Source organism: Olea europaea, chromosome 10, assembly GCF_002742605.1.
Source record: "Olea europaea var. sylvestris chromosome 10, O_europaea_v1, whole genome shotgun sequence".
Classification (NCBI taxonomy): Eukaryota; Viridiplantae; Streptophyta; class Magnoliopsida; order Lamiales; family Oleaceae; genus Olea; species Olea europaea.
In genome coordinates, this window is record NC_036246.1 from 31,108,174 (window position 1) to 31,130,902 (window position 22,729).

The following is a 22,729-nucleotide window of genomic DNA, read 5'->3' on the forward strand; positions in this document are numbered from 1 at the left end:
ACCTATCGGGTGGTGTTAGGACCTAGTTGCCTTCATTGACACCTAAAAGGGGTTTGAAGTTATCAATAGAGCATTGCTATGCTTTGAGGGCTGCGAGAAGGATATGGTTACACCTTTACGCTAAATGAGTTATTGAAAAAATAACTTAAAAGGGCTCATATGCTAGCTTGTGTTCGTTGACTGGGTGTACTAGTCTTGTCGCCTGGGTCTGTTGGCTAGAAACGCATCCTGGATGATGCCGCATAGTTGGGTGAATGGGACACGATTCTTATATAATGGGAGTCCTTATGCATGAATGTGCTTCAAACTACCCATGGACTATTAGATGACCCCACGTGGCAAGACATTGACTAAAGGCATTGGACATGCATCAAGCTAAAATGCCTATAAGATAATAAGAAGTGACGATCACAAGAGTAACGTTTTTGGACATGCGAGCAATCTTCGCTAATTTGGATGGAACTAGGAAGTTCCTTTCTGTGAAGTATTCTTCGAAAGAACTATATGTTGTGCATCAGCATTTGGGCAAGCTAGATAAGTCGGGACCAACAGATTGGGTGCATTGATGATGATGTGCATTGTGAATAGTTGAACTTGGCACCTAGTGCAGTGGAGGGATGCATTTAGGTGCTTACAAGCTAGCAAGTGTTTTGGGTAGAAATGCAACTGCTCATGTCTTATGATGGAAGAAGGCAAAAGAAAGATGAGTGGTGTAAGATTACTACAACACATATGAAAAATAGGTCCATTGCAAGATTCAAAGAGCCGGTCCATGACACTGCGACTCAAGATGGAGATTCATCCACTTTAGACAACAATGCTAATTTTTTTTCCCTTGGGGAGCATCTAGAACTTTGCTTTCCTAGCTATTGATATTCAATCGACCACAACTTCTCATAGGAAACTTGAGATTGTGATTTGTAAAAATCTTCATCAAATTATCTTTTGAATGGTATATCATTTGACTTCGTGAAGAAATTTATATCAAACTTGGTTTCATAGTTTCCCCACATGCTCCACCTATTGGTCCTCCTTCTTGCTTTGATTTAGGTCCCAATTTTAATCCTCAATATCCCTCCAAAACATTTTTCTTTTCAATTTTCCTTCCTTTCTTGTCCTCCGTTGTTCTGTTTTTGATCTTCACTTTAAAATCTCAAGTTCTTTTCATTTTCTTGCCAATTTTACCAATATAACTTAAGTTCAGAAATTTGTCTTACAATAATGAAAATGAGCTAAAAATCAGTAAACAATAAACTCCAACGCAAATTAAAGACCTTCCTTAGGAACATACATAATTTTAATAATCATTTTATTCAATTGATAATTGGTAATACAATGGACCCAAGGGCGGATCTAGGCATGGGCTAGCTCGGACTACGGCCCGTGCTCCCCCAAGCCCAGATCCAGTTAGTCCACCTTTGTTGTGTATTTTTTTCATTAACAAATTAATGTGTCCAATCAAACAAAATGAGTAATTGACCCCAACTTCAATTTTTTTGGCCCAAACAAACTTTAAATTTTATTACCCATTTATAACCCAAACTCAAACTCAAACTAAAACCTTAAAACTTATTCTATTTCCCTCTCCTCTCCTCTCCTCTCCAGTCTCCTTCATTAGGCCCTAGCAAGTTAGCAACGGCCATTCAATTCCTCTCCAATACTTCAACCCCGCAAGTGGTAACTGGTAAGTATTTTCAATTTTAGTGTTTAGCTTCTTATACTTTAAACTTGGACCTTTTTATATATATTTTTTGTTGAGATTGATTCTTGTTGAGTGTGGGTTTTTGAAAAGTAGAATTTTTGTGTTTCTACTGGACAAACGGATGAGGGGCAACTGGAAACCAAGGAAGCCTAAGGTGGATCTATAGAACTGGGGAGCCAGATACTTACACATTTCTTCAAGCAGATCCTATGTTATGAAATCTAAGGATTTTTGGGATTTCTGTTTTGCATTCACATGGTTTTGAAATATCTACTGCAGGTAGACAAAAGGGTCCATTCAAGTGCAACAATTCTGGGAATTTCACACTTTCGATAACTTCAAGATTGTTAAGGATTTTCTAATGTCCGAAATACTAATTTCTTTCCTTTTCGTTTGTGGGTTTTGAAGGGTTCTTTACTTTTGGCCTGTTTTGGCCTTCTTTTTTCAGCTTTTAATAAATCAAAAACTTGCTTATAATTTGAAAGTATTTTTGAGGGTTTAGGGTTCTGTAGTACTTTTGTTTAAGTTTGTTTGTAGAGTTTTTAACTTCTTCAGTCTAGTTGGTACTTTCTTTTGTCATTTTCTTTACCGATTGGAGTTTTCTATCTGAAAACATCTGGTTAAGTTCTTGAATTCAAACCGAATGCTGAGTCGAGATGACTTGGAATTACTATGTCGCGAGTTGAGGTGGCAATCCATTAGTTTGAATATTTTTTCATATTGTTGAAGGGATTTTTAAATTTTAGCCCATGCGCCAAAAATCCTAGATCTGCCTCTGACCAAGAGCGAATCTAGGCATGGGCTAGCTCGAACTACAGCCCGTGCTCGCCCAAGCTCGGATCCAATTAGTCTACCTTTTTTGTTTTGTTTTGTTTTTTTTTTTTTTAAACAAATTAATGAGTTCAATCCAACAAAATGAGTAATTGACCCAACTCCAATTTTTTTTGCCCAAACAAAATTTAAATTTTATTACCCAGTTATAACCCAAACTCAAACTCAAACCCAAACCTTAAAACTTATTCTATTTTCCTCTCATCTCCTCTCCAATCTCCTCCATTAGGCTCTAGCAAGTTAGCAACGGCCATTCAATTCCTCACCAAGACTTCAACCCCACAAGTGGTAACTGGTAAGTATTTTCAATTTCCGTGTTTAGCTTCGTATATTTAAAACTTGGACCTTTTTATATATATATTTTTGTTAAGATTGATTATTGTTGAGTGTGGGTTTTTGAAAAATAGAATTTTTGTGTTTTTACTAGGTAAACGGGGGAGGGGCAGCCAGCAACCAAGGAAGCCGAAGGTGGAATTGCCTGGGAGCCAGATACTTATGCATTTCTTCAAATGAATCATATGTCATGAAATCATAGGATTTTTGGGGATTTCTGTTTTGCATTCACATGGGTCCATTTTGGTGCAACAATTCTGGGAATTTCACACTTTCGATAACTTCAAGATTGTTAAGGATTTTCTAGCGTCAAAAATACTAATTTCTTTTCTTTTTCGTTTGTGGGTTTTGAAGGGTTCTTTACTTTTGGCCTGTTTTGACCTTTTTTCAGCTTTTAATCAATCAAAAACTTGTTTATAATTCGAAAGTATTTTCGAGGGTTTAGGGTTCTGCAGTACTTTTGGTTTAAGTTTGTTTGCAGAGTTTTTAACTTCTTCGGTCCAGTTGGTACTTTCTTTTGTTATTTTCTTTAGTGATTGGAGTTTTCTTTCTGAAAACATCTGGTTAAGTTCTTGAATTCAAACCGAGTGCTAAGTCGAGATGACTTGGAATTACTATATCGCGAGTTGAGATGGCAATCCATTAGTTTGAATCTTTTTTCATATTGTTGAAGGGATTTTTAAATTTTAGCTCGTACGCCAAAAATTCCTGGATCCGCCTCTGATTATGGAACTACAATGAAATGTGAATTTCCAAACTGTGTTTCTGTGATAGTTTTAAGGGTCCCTCCACAAAAGGATCACATCAAGGCTTAAACAACTACTTATCTAATCTGAATTGCATTTAGAAAATTTGTTACATAATAGATAATGTCCGTAAAAAAATCGTCTTTGATATGATATTAAAGGGTCTCTATCTAGATGACGTGACAACAAATAGACATTTTGAAATTATTCATCTAGACATAGATAGACATGAATCATTATCACTATAATGACTCGAAATCTATGCCCCAAATGTTACTCAATTAATCTTATATATGTAAGAAAAGTGGATTTACTCATTTTGTAATATAGAAACATTTGAAAAATTTTGAGGGAATAAAATAAGTTATTTTATTGTCTCATTAAAATGTCAATCAATATAATCCACTACTGAAATGTAAATTTATCGATTTTCAAAATAAAATTCTAAATACAAATTGATTTTAAACTAAATACTAAATATTGAATAAAAATAAAATTCTTGATCTAGCGATACGAACCTTCTCAGCAGTCTCAACTTCCAACTCCGATCCATCAAGTATCTATAAAAATAATTTAGAATATAGAATGAGTATACGAATACACTCAGTAACAAATTCATGTCAGTATTTTCACAATGTAATACAAACAGCAAGTAAAATACGCACATCACATAATTTCGTTAAAACTCGTATTTCCAATCATTAGGATTATTAGTACAAAGTCACTATTAAACGTTAAAATTGTTAAATTATCCTAAAATATCAAAACTTGCATTTATGCCTCAGGATATATGTTGTACGTATTTTATGGGTATTACAATAGCATGGAGTCAAAGTCTATCTATTCGTCCAGGCAAACTGCAATATGTGGAACGCACAGTTGATAGATACCTGCCTTCTTCCACACGTAAACTGTATTAAGGAACTTACAAGTCTTTGTAGCGTTTCGTTTCTGCTTTTTGACGAAATGAAGTCTTGGTCTCCGTGAGCGACTTTGGCGGAAATAGATAGCTACAGCGTTTTCTTCAGCAGGTGGTCTGAATTAAACCCTAAGGAACATTGCGGAAAAAGATGTATTTAAAGAGACGACGCCATGGAAAAATACTCCATTCGATCACTGAATAAAAATGTCAAAATCGAAGCAAACCCATGTAGGAAAACCCAGCCTAGAATGTCTAGGAGAGGACCTCATTCAGAATATACTATGCCGGCTGCCGGCCTCAGCCTTCGCATCGGCGGCGTGCGTTAGCCGCTACTGGAATTCTACATGTAATCGCATCCTATTTTCTTCCCCAAAGCTCTCATCGGCCGTTTCTTTCAACCCTTCACTTGAGGTACTGTAACTCGAATAGTGATAAGTTTTTTACTGATGGCATTTTGGGAGCTGTGTATTTTAGTAGGATTAAAATCTGGCGAAATGCTTGGTTTTGAACAGAAGATTAGTATTAGTAAACGAAACTCACATCATTTTCCTTGCATATATTTTATTATTATTCTAATTACTCAAATTGACTGTTGTGGTCCTTTTTTTTTTTGGGATGTGCTATATGCACATATCCTGTGCACAGGGTCCACCCCCTTGTGAGACACCCTGTGCACAGGGGTCTGTGCAAGAAGGGTTTCCCCTTTTTTTTTTTTTTTTATTTCTATAATATGCCTGTTGTTGACTTGGGATCCATTTGTTTAATGGGAAATGAGTTCTTGAGGAATTTCAAGTTACCAGTGTGAAAAGCCCAGAAACAAACACAATCGATTTCTCAAACTAGAAATTAAAGTGCAGAAATGAAAATCAACACAAACGAATTTATCCGGCCGAAGTCCAAAGGTTCAACGATCCTCCTTTTAACTCTTAATCCCCCGTTGAATATGTAAGTGTTATACCCTAGATCTAATCAACTTTAGATATAAATACTTTTAATATATAATATAATTGATGCAATTTTATGGTATTATTTAATTAATATTCAATTAAATTAAATAATAGAGTCCGTAAATTTAAGTTTTAATAATTACATATGATTGAATCTTAGATCATCTATGGTCATAAGTAATAACGAGATACGAATATCGTTATTACTGATGTACTATCACCTGTGGTATTTCTTATTTGCGAAGTAGTTGATTTTATAAGTTAAAGTGTGATGATACTTAAATGAACACATGAATAATTTGTTATAAAATAAAGCATTGAAGGCCCGTCGAAGAGATTTCACATGGATAACTATTTAAGTGCCAATGGCTAATATCTAAGGTTTGGTAGTGGAATTGGCCCTTTAACGTGATGTCATCATCGTGCCTTATATGATGACAGTTATACTTTGGTGATGTTGAATGTTGTTCTGTCAAGGGCCGCTAATACAGTATCGTTCGAATATGTCAAGAATCATATAAAGGTTGTGAATAATCAATAGATAATTTGTCACTTTTAAATAGTAAGAGATTATGATCTACATTTCGTTAGTTAAATTGATAACGAAATCTTGGACAATGTGTACTCATAAGTCGAAAAGAAATTTTCGAATTATATCAACTTAATAGTGGAATGAAATATACTATCAATAATTGAGATTGACACATATCTATATCTCATAATCGATCGGATCATATTGACGAAATGATTATAGTTTTAAGGTAAACAAACAAGTTTGATTTTGTCATATTACGTGATATTTTTCGTCACATATATTACCTTGACACATTGCTAGATATCAATTTAGGACAACAAATGTGAATTGGTGATAAATTAAAAAAAAGTATTTTAACTTATCGATTTTGATTAGATCAAAACAATAATTTACATCCTTAGGCATTGTGATTGGAACCTAATGGATCATACACAAAAGGAGAATTAGAAGAATGAGATTACCAATTAATTAATTGACAAGTGTTGGATAATTAATTAATTGAATTGCTAGTTAATAAGCCCGAATTAATTAAATATATTAATTAATTTATGGATCAAATTTAATTAATTGAATTAATTAAATATTGAATCGAATTAAGTTAAGAGACGGGCCAAGCTCGTTTAGACTTATATTAATAGGTTGCTAAGGTCTGAAAAACTGTAGAGAATACAATTATTCTTGCTAGCACAAGAAAAGAAAACCTTAGTCCTCTGTGTGAATTTCTATTGGAGGCTGAACAATTAGGCAGATGTGGATTGCAGATTGTTATTGTTCGTGTTCGAAGATCAGTAAAGGAGTTTGCAAAATTTATTAAATGTATTATTCTATCACAGTTTTTATCCATGCACAAAGAAAATCCTTGATAGGAATTGAAATTTATTTTATTTTCTGCTATGCAAGATTAAGTAAATTTCCAATAAAGTATCCATATAAGATGGATAATGTTCGGTTACACTATAAAGCCCCAAAACGGCAATGAAGGTTTCAAAGTTCAACTGGTACAATTTGTAGTATCAAGAATTTATCTTCTCACAACAAAAACCGCAAATCTACTCAAGAATCACAGAAGAAACCCTTAAATTATCACTCTGAATTCTTCACAGCATAATAACCATATCGATCTTATGGATTTCACTCAGAAATACAAGAATAAGAGGAAGTAAACGATTTAATCTCAATCTCAAACGAGATTTTTAAAAGATTAGATGAAGACAAGTATCAAGATCTGGTGCAAGCCATCCCCTAACAAAGTTGCAAATTTAAAAACACGAGTAAAGTCAAATTTTGGTGTCAAAAAATTCACACGTGCACAATACTCAACGGAGAGATTTATTTTGCCTTCTCTGCATATTAGCTTTTATGGAAAATTTGAACTAACTAGAGAATTTCAACTTTTTAATTGTTCCGCACTCCCATCAAACAAATTTACATATACTTCGGATAGGAGTTGTGTTATTTCAAAACATATGTAATAAAAATCAATATTCTGTTTCAACAGTTTCAACTTTATCTTGGCTCTTGATTCAAATTTTGTGCTGATGATTGTAGGAAGCTGTGAATGAAGTTATAAATAAAGTTTTATCTAAGCCCATACGACCGCATTTTGCCCTGGCCTCTATTGGCTCCTCATTTAGCTTGGAAGACGCTTACCAACTCGTATGATCTCTTTTGTAATTACATAAATGTGCATACACGTTCGTCACTTCATTGCAAGCCAGATACTCAGTGGAAGTTAATGTTCTGCAGATTACTGAAAGCTTTGCTCCAGAGATTCCTGTAATTGTCAATTGTCCGGAGGGAATTATTGGGAGAGATGCACTTACAGATGAGTTTTTGGAGGTAATATCTGATTATTATGGATACTTTTCAAATGAAACCTTCATGCAAAAAAGTTCAAAGATTTTGGACTCAAATTTTTTTTATTGTTCTAGGTTCAACGGAAAGTAGCTGAGGGTGAAGATCATGGTGGGGCTTCACCCGATCAGAATGTGAACCAAGGCATCATATTGATAGTTGGTTTTTTACCAGGATTAAAGGCCCATATATTGCCCTTGTTTTATCAAGAGAAGGTAAATCCAATGTATATAGGTCGGGGATTTCATGTCGATATCTATATGAACTGTTTCCAGATAATTTGCATTGTTCATACACTATCAGGTTTCGGGACAGCTCTTCTTTGTTGTTTGAGAGTTTAAAAATTATAATGTCTGATTCCTACTGTGGTATAGAGCAACGAGTAATTTGTTTCTTTTTATATATTTCAATATTTTACTTTTGGCATAATCAATGCCAGTATCAGGCACTTCTGATTGATGATTTTGTGACGGGCATCAAGGAATACACCTCTTCTGTTTCAGAGTCTACATCTCCTGCATCAATTGTGTTGTTTTCGGTGAGTTGATAGTCTTTTATGTTACTTTTTGTGCGGGCTCTTGTAAGTTCATCTGGTTTGTCTTTACCTCAACAATTTGGCCTATGCTTTTATATTCTGTTATAGCAGAGTTGATCTCCTGCCCTCAGTTAGCAGGATAAAAACTTCCCGTTGGTTACTTGATAGAGAGAACCGTAAGTATGATTCTCTGAGTAAGGTTTTCCTCCCACATCAACAATGGAAAGTTTTATCCTACCCAATATGGGCCGGAGATCAGATCTGTCTATTATAGTCCAGACTATTACTATTTTCCAATCCATAAGTCCCGCCCCTTGAACTTAATTTCCTCTTAACTTTCAACTTCCCACTTCAGCAATGGAAAGTCATGCTACTTGTACAAAATTGGTTGACAAAAGTTGGTTTACAAAACAATATCTACACCAATCATTTCAAAAATACTTTTCAAAATCATTTGAAATTAAAGGCCAAGATTCTGCTAGCACTTGTTTTGTCAACCATTTTTGTTAACTTGTTTTGTACAACTAGATTAATTGAAAAAGAAATGGCTTTTTACGTCAATTGGTTTACTTCATCCATTTTATCTCCAGTCAAAGGGCAATTTGAACAACTCGCAATAAATTTAAGGGGTTAGGTTCTTTTTTATATTTTCCAAAAAAGCTTTGTACTTGAATTTGTTTCTTACATGTGAAATCAATGATATCCCAGGGCCGGGAAACTGACATCAAACCTGTGCTACAGAAGTTGGGTGAGTAACTAAACTTATGTTCATAATTATGTTAAAACGATAAAATGTTCAAGAAAGAGAAACAAAGACTCAGTACATGCTGACTCCTAATAAAACAGCTGAACTTGCATTTTGTCTCTGATGTTCTATAAGGACTTGAGGTATGCCCTTTTCTGGTATTCTTTGTTTCTTGTTTTGCAGATTATGCCTTTTCCTTGGACACGGCAATTGTGGGCGATGGGGATAGTGAGTTCTTATACCGAAGTGATGACAGAAACAATATAACCAGGAGATCTGCAGCAGTTGCCCTTCTATTTGTAAAAGAAAGAGACAAACCTCCAGGTCAGCTTATCCTTCACTTGTCATTCCAAGCAAATTTTTTTTTGTTAAGCACCACAAAGTGAAGTGGTTTTTTCAAGTTAGATAATACTCATATCTCCTGTTCTGGTTACATCTCAATGTGCAGGCATAGGGGAAACTAAATTTCATGTCATGCTATCAGCTGGCTTATTGCCAGTTGGTTCCACATACAAGGTAGTAGCTGTTAAATGCGATAAAAGTTCGACATGGCTAACTGCAACAAGAAACACACTTGATGACGCTCTTGATGGCCAAAGTATTTTAGATGAGATCTATGACGAGGTATCCACATTCAAACTTTATTACTATCTGGAGTTACTTCTAGTTGGTCGAGCGAACATAGTATACTGTAATTAACGTGGTTGGCATGGTTCTGGTATTAGTGTTCAAACTGATAGGTTGACTGTGACTGTGTCATGTGTTAGTGGTAAAGAAAAATTTGTAATAATTCTTCTGCCAAAGCATTGAATCTATTGCCTTTCTGTCTAAAAATAAATGAAAATTTCAGTACAACTTTCTCTTTTATAATCACTCAGTACTATAGATATTCTGAAACTTCAAAAAGTAATTAGAAGTCAAAAGTCTCTTTGTTTGAAACTATTTTTTCAGATAGAGTTGCTGCAATATAACTTTTTTCTCCCTGTCGTCAGCCAAAAAGGAGATTAAAAAAAAAAAAAAAAAGAAGAGGTGGACCAGGGCATTGAATTTGGAAGTTTAATTACAGCGCTCTTTTAGTTTTTTCTAATAACGTCATTTCACTACAGTTTGGAGATCGTATTGAGGCTCCAAATTTCTACCTTGGAGTAACGAAAAGAGGAAGATGTTCAGGTGGGCAGGAAGAATTAAGACAACAAACATTTCTTGAATTCCATGAAGTTTTGGGGTAAGTTGCACATTTTACTGTTCTGCTTCACTATTTCGCTCGTGATGACTTTTTCATGATATTCAACAATGGTCACTAGAGAAATAGAGCGCCCGAACTGTGAACCATGGCACAATTGTCAATAAATGTCATACACGAACCATTTGAAACGTCAAATTATAAGGTTAGGTACCTAGCTCAACATGAGATGAGAGTAGTTGAGTTGCGAGAAGTTGTTTGTGAGGAAGCACACCAAGAAACAACCTGTTAGGAAGATAGATACTCTCCCTCCTTTGAACTCTTTCGTAGCTTTCAAAAGAATGTATCAGTGACAATTGTCAAACATCTACTATACTTGATTATGACGTTAAATTTCAAGTAGTACTTTCTCCTGTTAGTACAGGCACGACTATGCATACTTGATTACATCGTATATTTTCTTGTTTGGCAGAGGGGACGAAGAGAATCTACATGTCAATCATGTTGGCATTAATTCTGGAGATCCCTTTCGCTTTTACATCTGGAATTATAAAGCTGCGTTATCTTCTTGTGATGATGTCTTTGATAAACTCAGACATTTGAAGCAAGATTGTAACTGCACATATGATCGTGTTGGTGGTATTGTCACTAACGGTAACAAAAGGGAAGTGTTTGGTGGCATAGTCTTTTCTTGCTGTGGTCGAGGTGACTCGTTTTTCGGACAACCTGGTTTTGACAGCTCGCCTTTTCTGGAGAACTTTCCGGGGGTTACCTTTGGAGGAACTTATTGTCATGGCGAAATTGGAAGGGGATATTGTAGCTTGTACGGGCAAGGCAATGCAGAAGGTGATGTTCCGCGTTGTTCTTGGCATGCCTTTAGCGCTGTCTATCTAATCATGTCGTATACTCCTCCACTGCCGCAGAGTAAGACCGCGAGTGCGGAACCTGGTTCTTCGAGTTCAAATCAATGATTCAGGTGCTTGGACTATAACCTTTGGGATTTTTAAGGACAAATTGAATGGTAGTTATGTGGATTAACTTTAGAATATGCACTTGTTGAAATGATTTAGAATTGTTCTATACCAATTTCCTAGTTATCGCGAATAATAATGTAAAATGAGACGATTAGTGTAATCTGAAGAATTTGTTAACGCATAACACTAGATGTAACCATATCCAGCCCCGAGTGAGCTGCGAATCTGTATATTTGATTTTGGGGGGCGTGCTGAGCTGCTATTCTGTATATCTGAGGAGCGTGTTGGAATAAAAGAAATGAATGAAGAAATGCAGAGAACCTAACAATATCTGTACTGGACAAGGACCCTACGACAGTATGTTTGGTATGTTAGATTTTACTGAATAAGATTAATATAAAAAATAAGTTTGTGACTATCGTCCTTAATACTTTGTAATACTGCTGAATACTATGTAACATACAAACATACCATGAAACTGTTGTAATATTGTGCCAATATATAATGATTAGTGATTTGGTGTGATCAAACATCCATGAGAGAACGTTAAGTAAATGAGAAAATAATCGGTAGAAAAAAATGGAGGAAAAAGAAAATTGGCACGGGCAATTACCCAGCTTTTCTTTTGGCAACCTGAGGCAAATAATTTGCATTGGGCAAACGTCTAATTCAAAATTTTGACCGTTGGGTTTGAATTTTCTGGTGATGTTTTGATTGTTTTCACACATCTTTGAGATGATGATTGATGTTCTTTATGTATGCATGGTTTTCATATTGGAAAATATATCATTAACATCAAATCTATATGCTTACATCTAAAACAAAGATCAAACTCAGATATCTGAAGTTGTTCTTCAAGTACACACATATATATATTTTATTTAAACTTAGATTAATGTTTGTTTACTACTGCAAATTATTTATCATTAACGCCTCCAAGCACTCATCTTGATGGAGATAAATATCACTTGAGGACAGCGATTCATTATCGTATTCAAACCTTCCTTTTCGTGGATTCAAAGTTGCTAGTTTCCTTGTTCTTCATCATTTTGCACAATAATCTCAAACGATAGTTTGACATGGAGAATGAGACAACTATGGATATTATCAAGATGATGAATTAAGACCTTGTGAGATTCAACTAGTCTAACTTTACTAGATGGAATGATAAGTGGAAGTTTCTTCTTACAACATTGAAAATCCTCTATATATATATATATATATATATATATATATCCTGAAACTTTCTAAGTTGGTGCAATTTTTTCGAAATTGCTATATTCATGAAAGGTAATAGGAAGAAAATTTTCACAGTTTTGAGGATTATTCTTTTGAAGGAATTCAAAAACATCTTTGTATTAAGGAAGAGTCGAGCACGAGATGGGAATGAACATTCTCATAAGGACACTTCCAAAATCCTTGTCGTGGATCAAAAAAACAAATACAATAACAATTTCAAGAAGAGGAAATCTTCAAACTCCAACAAAGACAACAAAAATAAAAAGAACAAGAACAAAATCCAAGGTTTCTTATCGCGTGTGTGGTGTACCCGAACATTATGCTCGGGAATGTAGGCATCGCAAACAACCAAACAAGAAGGCAAAATGAACTCTGTTGACAACATTGTTGCTACTATGATCATTGTCAATTCTCATAAAGGAAAAGTTCAAGGATGGTGGTATGATACGTGTGTGATCATACATATTTGCTATGATAGATCTCCTTTGAAAATCTATCAAGAGGTGGATAACGAACACATTTAGTGGTTAATGAAGTCCAATCCAAGGTTGTTGGCAAAGGAAGCATAGACTAATAATTCACTTCCGGCAAGAAAATCGCATTGTTAAATATTTTACATGTAAAGGATATGAATAAAAATCTTGTAAGTGAGGATTTGTTAAGAAAATCAGGAATTAAGTCTACATATGAGTCGGGCAAACTTGCACTTTTTGAAATGGTGTATTTGTTGGCAAAGACTATACTAGTGACGAAATGGTCAAATTTTGCTCTATTGACAATAATATTAATAAAACCACAAATTTGAATTATGTGGTTGAGTCCATTTCTTTATGGCATAATAGACTAGGACATATTGGCTACTCTACTTTAAAAAGAACGATGAAAATCGGAATGATTTTATGTGAAAATATTAAACATGATAAATGTAAAATTATGTGTCAAGTCTAAAATGATTAAGAAACATTTTCATAGTGTTGAAAGGACATCTTATTTATTAGACTTAATTCATTCTAACATAAATGAATAAAATGAAATGTTAACTAGAGGAGGTAATAAATACTTTATAACATTCATAGATGACCATTCTAGATTTTGTTATATCTCCTTAATGAAATATGTGTATGAAGCCTTTAGTATGTTTAAGATATACAAAATCGAAGTGGAAAACTAATTAAATAGAAATATTAAAATTTTTAGAAGTGATAAGGGATGTGAATACTTCTTTAATCTTCTTCTTTTTCTTTTTTTTTAAAGTAAACAACATGGCATAATATATCAATGTAGTGCACCTAAAATACCCGAACAAAATGGTTTGACTGAGAGAAATAATATGATACTAGTTGAAATGATAAATGCTATTATTAAGTGCTAAGTTGTCATTTAACTAATTGGGTGAAACTTTGTTAAGTGTGCGTCACTTAGTTAATATGATTCATTCTAAAAGTTTTAAGATTTCTCTTTATAAATTGTTGAAAGGGAAAAAACCAAATATTTGTTATTTCAAAGTTTGGGGGGTGTCTTGCTCATTTTAAGATTATAAATCCTAAAAGGACTAGGTTGAAATTTAGAGGGATCAAATGCGCTTTTTGTAGGATATACCCAAAATAGCAAAGACATATTGTTTATTAAACTTGGAAACCAATGTCAATATTGAATCCCAAGACTTAGAGTTCTTTGAGGACTTGTTATCTTTAGATAATAATTCTTTGATGGAACCTCAAGTGGAGAATCATAGTTCTACAAGAGCACAAGTAGCAACACCTTTTGAATATGTTGAAATAAGTGAATTTCCCAGAAGCAAAAGAGCTCGAAGAAAAGGTGCTAGGGCCGGATGAATTTGATTCTCAATTTATTTCCTTCTATTTGATTGAGGAAAATGAGAAGAGCGTCACAAGAACTACTTTGAGTGAAAATCGATTATAAAACTTATCAAGATGCAATATCATCAAAAGATAGGAGGTTTATATGGAACAATCGAAAGATTTTGTTCTACTCAAAAATAAAGATAAATTATATAAATTAGTAAAATCCTATATGGATTAAAAAAAGTACCTAAGAAATGACACGAAAATTTTGACTTAACAATTTTTATTTTTATTTTTATTTTTTTGAATTTAAACATAATAATGTTGATAAATGTTTATATTTAAAAGTTTCTGATAATTATGTTGTGCTCATTTACTTATATGTGGATTACACGTTGATTGTGAGTAATCAAATGCAAGGTATAAAGGAACACAAAGATGTTTCTATCTTCTTCATTCAAAATAAAAGATCTTGGTTAAGTGGATACTATATTAGGTATCAAAGTCACCAAGGCTAGTCGAGGTTATAAATTGAGCCAATCACATCATGTTGAGAATGTGATCAATAAGTTCAACCACTTGAACATAAAATAGGCTTACACCCCCTTTAATTCAAGTTTGAAACTTAGAAATAATGATGAAAGAGCAATAGTACACTTGAGTGTGTAAGTGCTATTGGAAGTCTCATGTAAGCTATGCAATATAAAAGACCTGACATAGCATTTGCAATTAGTAAACTTAGTAGGTTTACTAGCAATACAAGTGAAGAACATTAGAAGGCTATTGGGAGTGTTTTTGGTTATTTGAAGAGAACCAAAAATCTAGGTCTTATGTATTCTAAATTTTCGACAATTCTAGAAGGATTTACCGATAATAGTTGGATATATAGTATATGTGAGAATAAATTCACCTCAGATTGCACAATTATTAAAATCGGATCGGACTGGCTGATCCTTCTTAGGATGTGGCGAATCGAACAGTGGTCCAATCTGATTTGCATTCATTGGTTCATTAGCAATTAAACCGATTAAGAACAGTTCAAACTGGACTGGTTTATCTTTAGTCGGATTCTATTTGGATTGATCTGGTTAGTTACCAGATAGATTGAAAGCAAAATTTTATATGGAATTTGCAGTTGGAAAAGTCCATAGACAAATCAACCTAAGGTTCACCAGAAGAAGTAAGGTATAACCCTTGAGGTAAAACCTTAGATTTAGCCTTTTTTACAAGTGATGCATCTATTACAAACATGATCAACATCAATTTTCATCTCAGGCCAATAAAATGTTCACCTAGCACCTCTAAGGTTTTCTTAACCCCAAAATGACTCAATAAACCTCCATTATATGCTTCACATACTAACAATTCTCTCATTAAGCATTTAGGAACATTCAATTTGTTTTCCCAAAATAAATATCCATCGCGCCTAAAGAATCTATCTACAGCACATTTATTACATGATTCGTATTTATTAGAAAGTTTTGAGTTAGTAGCATACATGTCCTTAACATATTCAAATCCCAACAATTTAGCACCTAAAGAAATTAGAAGTACATACTTTCTTGACCAAGCATTTGCTACCACATTTTCTTTGTCTTGTTTATACTAAATGACATATGAAAATGTCTCTGGTTCAACACCCCCTTGAAATCCTACACTTTACTTGATAATTTTCGTGAGTGGTGTGGTAATCGTACTAAAGATTTTAACAAAACGCCTATAGAAGCTAGCCAAATCATGAATGCTTTTTATCTCAGTTATGTTTTTAGGTGTTAACCATTCCTTGATAGCCTTGATTTTCTCCTCGTCCACTTCTATCTCCTTTGTACTAACAACATATCTAAGAAAACAATCTATGCAAAATGTACATTTTTTAATATTAGAGTACAGTTATTATTGTCTTAAGACCACAAGCACACATCTTAAATACTTTATATGCTCATTCAAGTCCTTACTTGTACCAAGATGTCATCGAAGTAAATTATTATGAATTTACCTATGAATGCATGCAAAACATATTCATTAATCGCATAACATCTTAGGTGCATTATAAGTCCAAATGGTATGACTAACCATTTATACAACCTATATTAAGTTTTAAAAGCGATTTTTCATTCATCTCCTACACTAATCCTAAATTTGATGATAACCAATTTTAAGCTCAATTTTACTAAATATGAATTAGCAATGTAATTCATCTAACATATCATCTAACCTAGGAATATGATGACGATAATTTATCGTTATATTGTTGATGGCTTGACAATCCACACACATCCTCCAGGTTCCATCTTTCTTTGGCACAAATAGTACTAACACGGTATAAGGACTCGTACTTTCCCTCACACACCCTTTGCTTATCAATTCCTCCACTTGCCTTTGACGTTACTTAGTTTCCTTGAGATTACTTTAAGCTAGTCTGTTTGGAATTACAGGTCCAAGTACGAAATCAATTTGTTGTTCAATGCCTCAAATGGGTGGTAACCTACTAAACATATCTTTCGAAAACACTTTTTCAAATTTCTACAACAAAGAAATAGCTAAACTAGGGAGGGGTGTGTTAAATTCCCCAAGATTAGATTGCTTCTCAACTACTGCCCTCTTCAACTCACTCCCTTTTGTAAAGAAATTTACTCTCAACTTTTCTCTCCTCTCGAAAGACTCTTTTTCTTTTTTCTCTTATGGTTTTACTATTTTTCCTCGTTACTAGACACCTTACAATTTTCTCTCTTGCTCTCTATTTTTCTCAATATTTTTTCTTCCTCACTTTTCAATTTGATTTGATCTTCATATACTTGTGCTGGTGTTAACGGCACAATGGTAATAGATTTCTTATCCTTAGTAAAACTATACCTATTTTTGGACCCATCATGTATCACCTTTCTTTTATACTGCTATGGTCTCCCCAATAATATGTGATTGGCATGCATAGGAACTACATCACACATCACCTCATCATGATACTTCCCAATTGAGAAACTTACCAACACTCGTCTATTCACCTTAGCTTCTCAACATTCATTCAACCATTGTAGTTTGTAAGACCTAAGATGTTTAACATGGTTAACCCCAATTTCTCAACAAGTGGAGTATTAGCCACATTGGTACAATTACCCCATCAATAATCATGCTACATGCCTTGTTGTTGATATGGCACCTCGTATGGAATGTGTCCTCCATTGGCTACTCCAAGTCATTCGCTTTGATTTGAGCACTAGGAGCTCACCTAGTAACCAAAAGGTCGCCCAGTGCATATTTCACATTCTCACCATCACCAGCTTCTTTCAATTCTAGAATGTCATCATAGTTATCCTCACTATCACTCATCACTTCTCCATTGTCTTGCAAAATCATTACTCTTTTGTTTGGACATTGAGAAGTAATGTGTCTCGGTCCCAAGCACCTAAAGCATTTGATGTTTCGAATTCTAGGTGGTTGGGACCTGCCTTGGATGTGACCTTGCTAGTAATTTCTTCTTTTTCCTTCGATAGTTCAGTTCTGCTCTTCGAAACAACTCCATCTTCCTTGTTGTTATCCACTTCGATTTCCAAGAAGGATTAAAACCCAAAGAACCTAATATATATCTAGTTGTCCTCTTTATCTCCAGTTATCTCTCCACCTTCATAACTACATGTAACATGTCTTCCAATTACACAAAATGTTGTAATTCCACTATATTAGCTATTTTCCTATTCAAATCGTTCAATAACTGGACCATGGTGGCTTTCCTATCTTCCTCAACATTCGTTCTAATAATAGAAATCTCCATCTCATTATGATAATCCTACATACACCTAGAACCTTAGTAGAGGCTTTGCAATTTTTGATGAAGCTCCCTATAGTAATGATTAGGCACGAATCTCTTTCTCATGATAACCTTCAATTCTGGCCATGTATTAATAGGCTTCTCACAATTTAGTCTCTCAGATGTCATCACTTGATCCTACCAAGTAACAGCATAATCGATAAACTCAAATACTGTAATCTTTACCTTCTTATTCTTCGAGTAGTTGTGGGAATAAAATATCAACTATATCTTCTTTTCCCACTCCAAGTATGCTTCTAGATCACCCATTCCTTTGAATAAAAAGAATTGTTATTTTGATATTGCCCATACTTCTATCAACTCCATTTTCAACAAGATCTCTATCCCTCATTTCATGCATAACTCCTCTATCCCTCATTCTTCCCAACTCAGCATCCACTATTGCATCTTCATCAATGTCACTATCTACTTCATATTCATCACAAATCTCCATCCTAGCCTCTCGCATACCTTGCCTCCTTGCATTAGGAGTTCTTCTAGTTGTTCTCTACGTAAATTAGCAAGCAATAGGTCTTGTCTCTTGATCCACACCTCTTGCCTATCCAACATGTTTTTCACATCTTCAAACAACCTCTTGAACCGTCGTATCACCTCATCCGACATGTTGACTTGATTATTATTCTCAGAAGTAGAATTGTCTTTGTCAGACATTCTAAATCTAAAGCAAGATTTGCCTTATGTGTATACGCTCGTGGATCCCTCAAATTTGGCTTTTCCCTTCTATTAGTCTCACCACTCTTGCATTTTTCCACTCAATGCTTTCACCCAAGTACTTCAAAGAACTGATTCGTTTTCAATCAAGTTTTATTCTTGAAAAATTCAAAACTAGGATATGAGTGAGAATATGTAACTTAGAAGCCTCAAGAAAGGAAAGAAAAGATACAAAAGAATTTAAAACTTTGAATGGGAGCTAATATTAATTGAAGAAAGTGGTTCTAAAATTTTGATTGGACACTCCTTCCTTTTTTGACTCAAAAAATGAAATTGTATACTGCTGGCAATTTTCGAATTTTTTTGCTCGGAATTTCAACTACGATACCAACAAAAGAAATAGAAACTGATTTGGGTGCTAAATTAGCACACAAATAACTTTTGTATTTTATGGATTAAAGACGAAGAATGCGAAAAAGTCAAAGAACACAAAGAGTGAAAAGAGAATAAAACAAGAGACTTAAACAAAAAAGGCATAGATATAACCTTGGTTTTTATAGCCAATGCTTTGATACCAACTAATGTGAATCCACATAATAATAATAGCTACGAAACCCACACAAGATTAATTCAAAACCAAGAAAGCCAATAATCAACGTTTAGAGTTTGATCCAAAAATATTGAACCAAGGAATCAACACAATCATTGATAATACGTCGATCTCGTGATCACCAGGCTCAATAATCTCACCCGAATTGCTTGAACACCACAAGAATTAAATCTTGATAAGTTCAGAATTAGTTCAATGAAGAACAAAAATTTGAAAGCAAAATATGCTTACAAAATAATCCTTTAAATTGTATGTATCAAAATTGTTCTAAAATGAAAATAACTAGTTCTAAAAGAACTCATGTAAACCTAGTTAAAATGAAATAAAATTCTGAAGATTACAAAAGATACTAAAAATATAGAATTTTAACTAAATTAAGAGATTTCGTAAACCTAGTTAAAATAAAATCAAATTCTAATGATTACAAAATATACCAAAAATATGTAGTTTGAACTAGATTTGGAGATTTTGCAAATCTTGAAAATTTTCACTCATAATTTGGACTATGTGATTGCATAATTATATTGGATGCTATCTCATAGAACTCTTCGACTAGATTTTCTATCTGGTTACATGCGATCGCATAGTGCAAGCGCATGTAGTCTTGCACTATGCCTTGCACTATGGGGTCAAATAGGCCCCGTTTCAGCTCATCAATTTATTGCTTGAACCAAATTGATCCATCGTGTTTTTTTATCATGAGTCCGAGTCTTATTTCTTTGCTTGTCATAATCAATGGTTCGTCTATCCTGACTTGATCAAGTAGTTTTATCGCTTCTTTAACCTTTTCGCTAGTGACCTAGTCATAGACCCTTTTTTAACGATCAATAGATCCTTGTCTAGACTTGCCTTCGTCCCATGAATCACATCATTTAAGTTCATGATTCAACCTACGAACCTAATAAGCGGCCTGCAAAGCTTTTGATCACACCCAGTGATAGTAACATAAAATGGTTTACACTAGCTTAGCGAACATTTCCTTCATCCAGATTAACTACAGGTTGTTAATACGTGTGCTAATGAATAAAACATGACATTGATAACAAAACCAGTTATAAGGCAATCAATATGGATCCATCATCTGTCATATTCCCTAAATGACTGATTTGCTAGAAAACTTGAAGGAAAATCTATAAATACCTCTATTTTTTGAAAAGTAAAGCATGAAATTTAAATATTCCCTCTCAAACATCTATTTTCCCTCTTGCTGCAAGTTTGATTATCGAAACTAATGATTTAGAGGGAGAAAAATGTAGTTAGGCGAGAGGATTAGTTTATTTGATTTTTACAATCAACAAATTGGTGCTATCTTTAGAAAAATTTTGAACCAAGTAAACCACGTAAACTCTATTACAGCTTAGAAAGCTCTGAAATCTGTGAAATCTAAGAAAATGAGCCAGATTGAAGAAAAACTAAAAGAAATTAAAGTAGCAGAAGTAAAAGTTGGAGAGTGCATAGCGACTCTCCAGTGAACAATGAAGCTAATTCGAAAAGACATTGTGAGAAAGGCTTGAAGGGAAAAATGAGGAGACTACGTATGAAATCCCAAAAAAATAAGGAAGATAAAATCAAGCCAAGTAAAGAATGTCAACAAGAATAATGACATATTTATAAGCTCTGATGGATAGAATAAAGAGTAATGCTATTCGTAGTCGCTCACTGCGGTAGTCGCCCTACGTGGCATACACATGGCAGGTGATTATTTGATGCATTAATGTAGTAATTTTTTTATTCATTAACGCATCAAATAACCACCTGTCATGTATATGCCACGTAGGGCGACTGTCGCAGTGAGCGACTACGAATAGCATTATTCTAGAATAAACTCTCGAAATTATGAAAGTAAGCCATCCTAACCGTTGAAGATGGACGGGCGGTTGATCGAATCTTGAGACAAATGGGCCACTAACCCGAAAAGACGCAAGCAAGCCCACAACACTAAATAATTAAAATCCAAGAATAACATAAATAATAAAATTGGACTTTGGGAACTATTTTCTTAAGTTCATGATTCAACGTACGAACTTGGCAAACGATCTGTGAAGCTTTTGATCATGCGAAGTAATAGAAACCTAAATGGTTCGCACCAACTTAGCGAACATTTCCTTCATCTAGGTTGGCGACAAGCTATTGATACATGTGGGTTGACAAATAAAATGTGATATTGATAATGGAATCAGTTATAAGGAAACCAATACGGATCCGTCATTTGTCATATTCCCTAAATGATCGGATTGCCCTAAAACTTAGAGGAAATTCTATAAATATCTGCAATTTTTAGAGTAAAGCATGCAATTCAAATATTTTCTTCTCAAATAACTATTTTTCGAAATTAGTGAATTTAAGAAGAGAAAATCGTAGTTAGGTAAGAGAATTTGTTGATTCGATTTTTACAACAAACTATAACTTATAAAATGTTTCTAGATCATAAAAATGGTAATATTATAAAGTTCTATTTAAAACTTTACTATAAACAAAATTAAAATGTAAACATTTAGAGTATCAATAAGTTTTACATTATTAATAATTTATAGATATAAAAATAATTAGTGACAAATATCTTTAAAAATATTATTATCGTTTCAATATATATACACACACACACACTTTCACTTCATTTAAATAATTTTCTAATCAATGACTTACCAGTTCAACCAATGATCTGATGCTCCAGCATCTTGGTCAAGTCAATTTCCGAGCCGAGTTTGATATCTATGCATTACAAACTTGATGCACTAAAATATTAAAAAGCAAGCAATTCTTATACTCCTTGAGAGAAAATTAGGACACTTACATTCTCTTCCTGCCTTTTCTGAATTATACTGGTCCAAGAAGTTATATTGATTAATACTGGTTTATTTTTCATATTTACTATCTATTCAAAACATAATGATATTCCTAAACTTGGGCGAACAAGCCGTATCAAGTGGAATAAATGAAGTCTATGGTGGCATTATCTTCTTCTCTTGCTGTGATCACTGCAATATTTTACTCCTTTTTCTGGAGATTATAACCTTCTGATTCTTAAGAACAAATTGACTGGCAGTTATAGGTTTTAAATTTTTAATATGAATTTGTTCAAATAATGCACTCTTTTTCATATTGATTTTCCTTGTATGATGTAGTCCAAAAAATTGGTTGAGTGCACGACTTTACGATATAATTTTCCTAGCTGGATAAGTTGACGTTCGATATAGAATGTAAGGATAACTAATTCACCTTTCACAACAAAAAAGGATGGTTCCCTATGCATTTCGCTCTTTAAAGAAGAAGAAGAAGAAGAAGAAGAAG

At 33.9% G+C, this 22,729-nt stretch overlaps 2 protein-coding genes across 2 annotated transcripts; one reads left to right on the forward strand and one right to left on the reverse strand.

Moving 5' to 3' along the window:
* The first annotated feature begins 4,590 nt into the window (after positions 1 to 4,590).
* LOC111401809 (F-box/LRR-repeat protein At5g63520-like) lies at positions 4,591 to 11,723 on the forward strand. The gene is made up of 10 exons (XM_023029721.1): positions 4,591 to 4,945; positions 7,565 to 7,672; positions 7,763 to 7,855; positions 7,948 to 8,085; positions 8,310 to 8,408; positions 9,114 to 9,153; positions 9,334 to 9,474; positions 9,599 to 9,774; positions 10,257 to 10,375; positions 10,806 to 11,723. The coding sequence occupies exons 1-10, from the start codon at positions 4,739 to 4,741 to the stop codon at positions 11,302 to 11,304; spliced, it is 1,620 nt and encodes a 539-aa protein (XP_022885489.1). The 5' UTR covers positions 4,591 to 4,738; the 3' UTR covers positions 11,305 to 11,723.
* A 3,789-nt stretch (positions 11,724 to 15,512) lies between these two features.
* Positions 15,513 to 17,705, reverse strand: LOC111400538. The gene is made up of 5 exons (XM_023027944.1): positions 17,578 to 17,705; positions 16,348 to 16,436; positions 16,062 to 16,204; positions 15,644 to 15,956; positions 15,513 to 15,589 (listed from the first exon to the last, which is right to left on the reverse strand). Exons 1-5 carry the CDS (start codon positions 17,703 to 17,705, stop codon positions 15,513 to 15,515), a joined length of 750 nt encoding a protein of 249 aa, XP_022883712.1.
* Between the last annotated feature and the right edge of the window lie 5,024 nt (positions 17,706 to 22,729).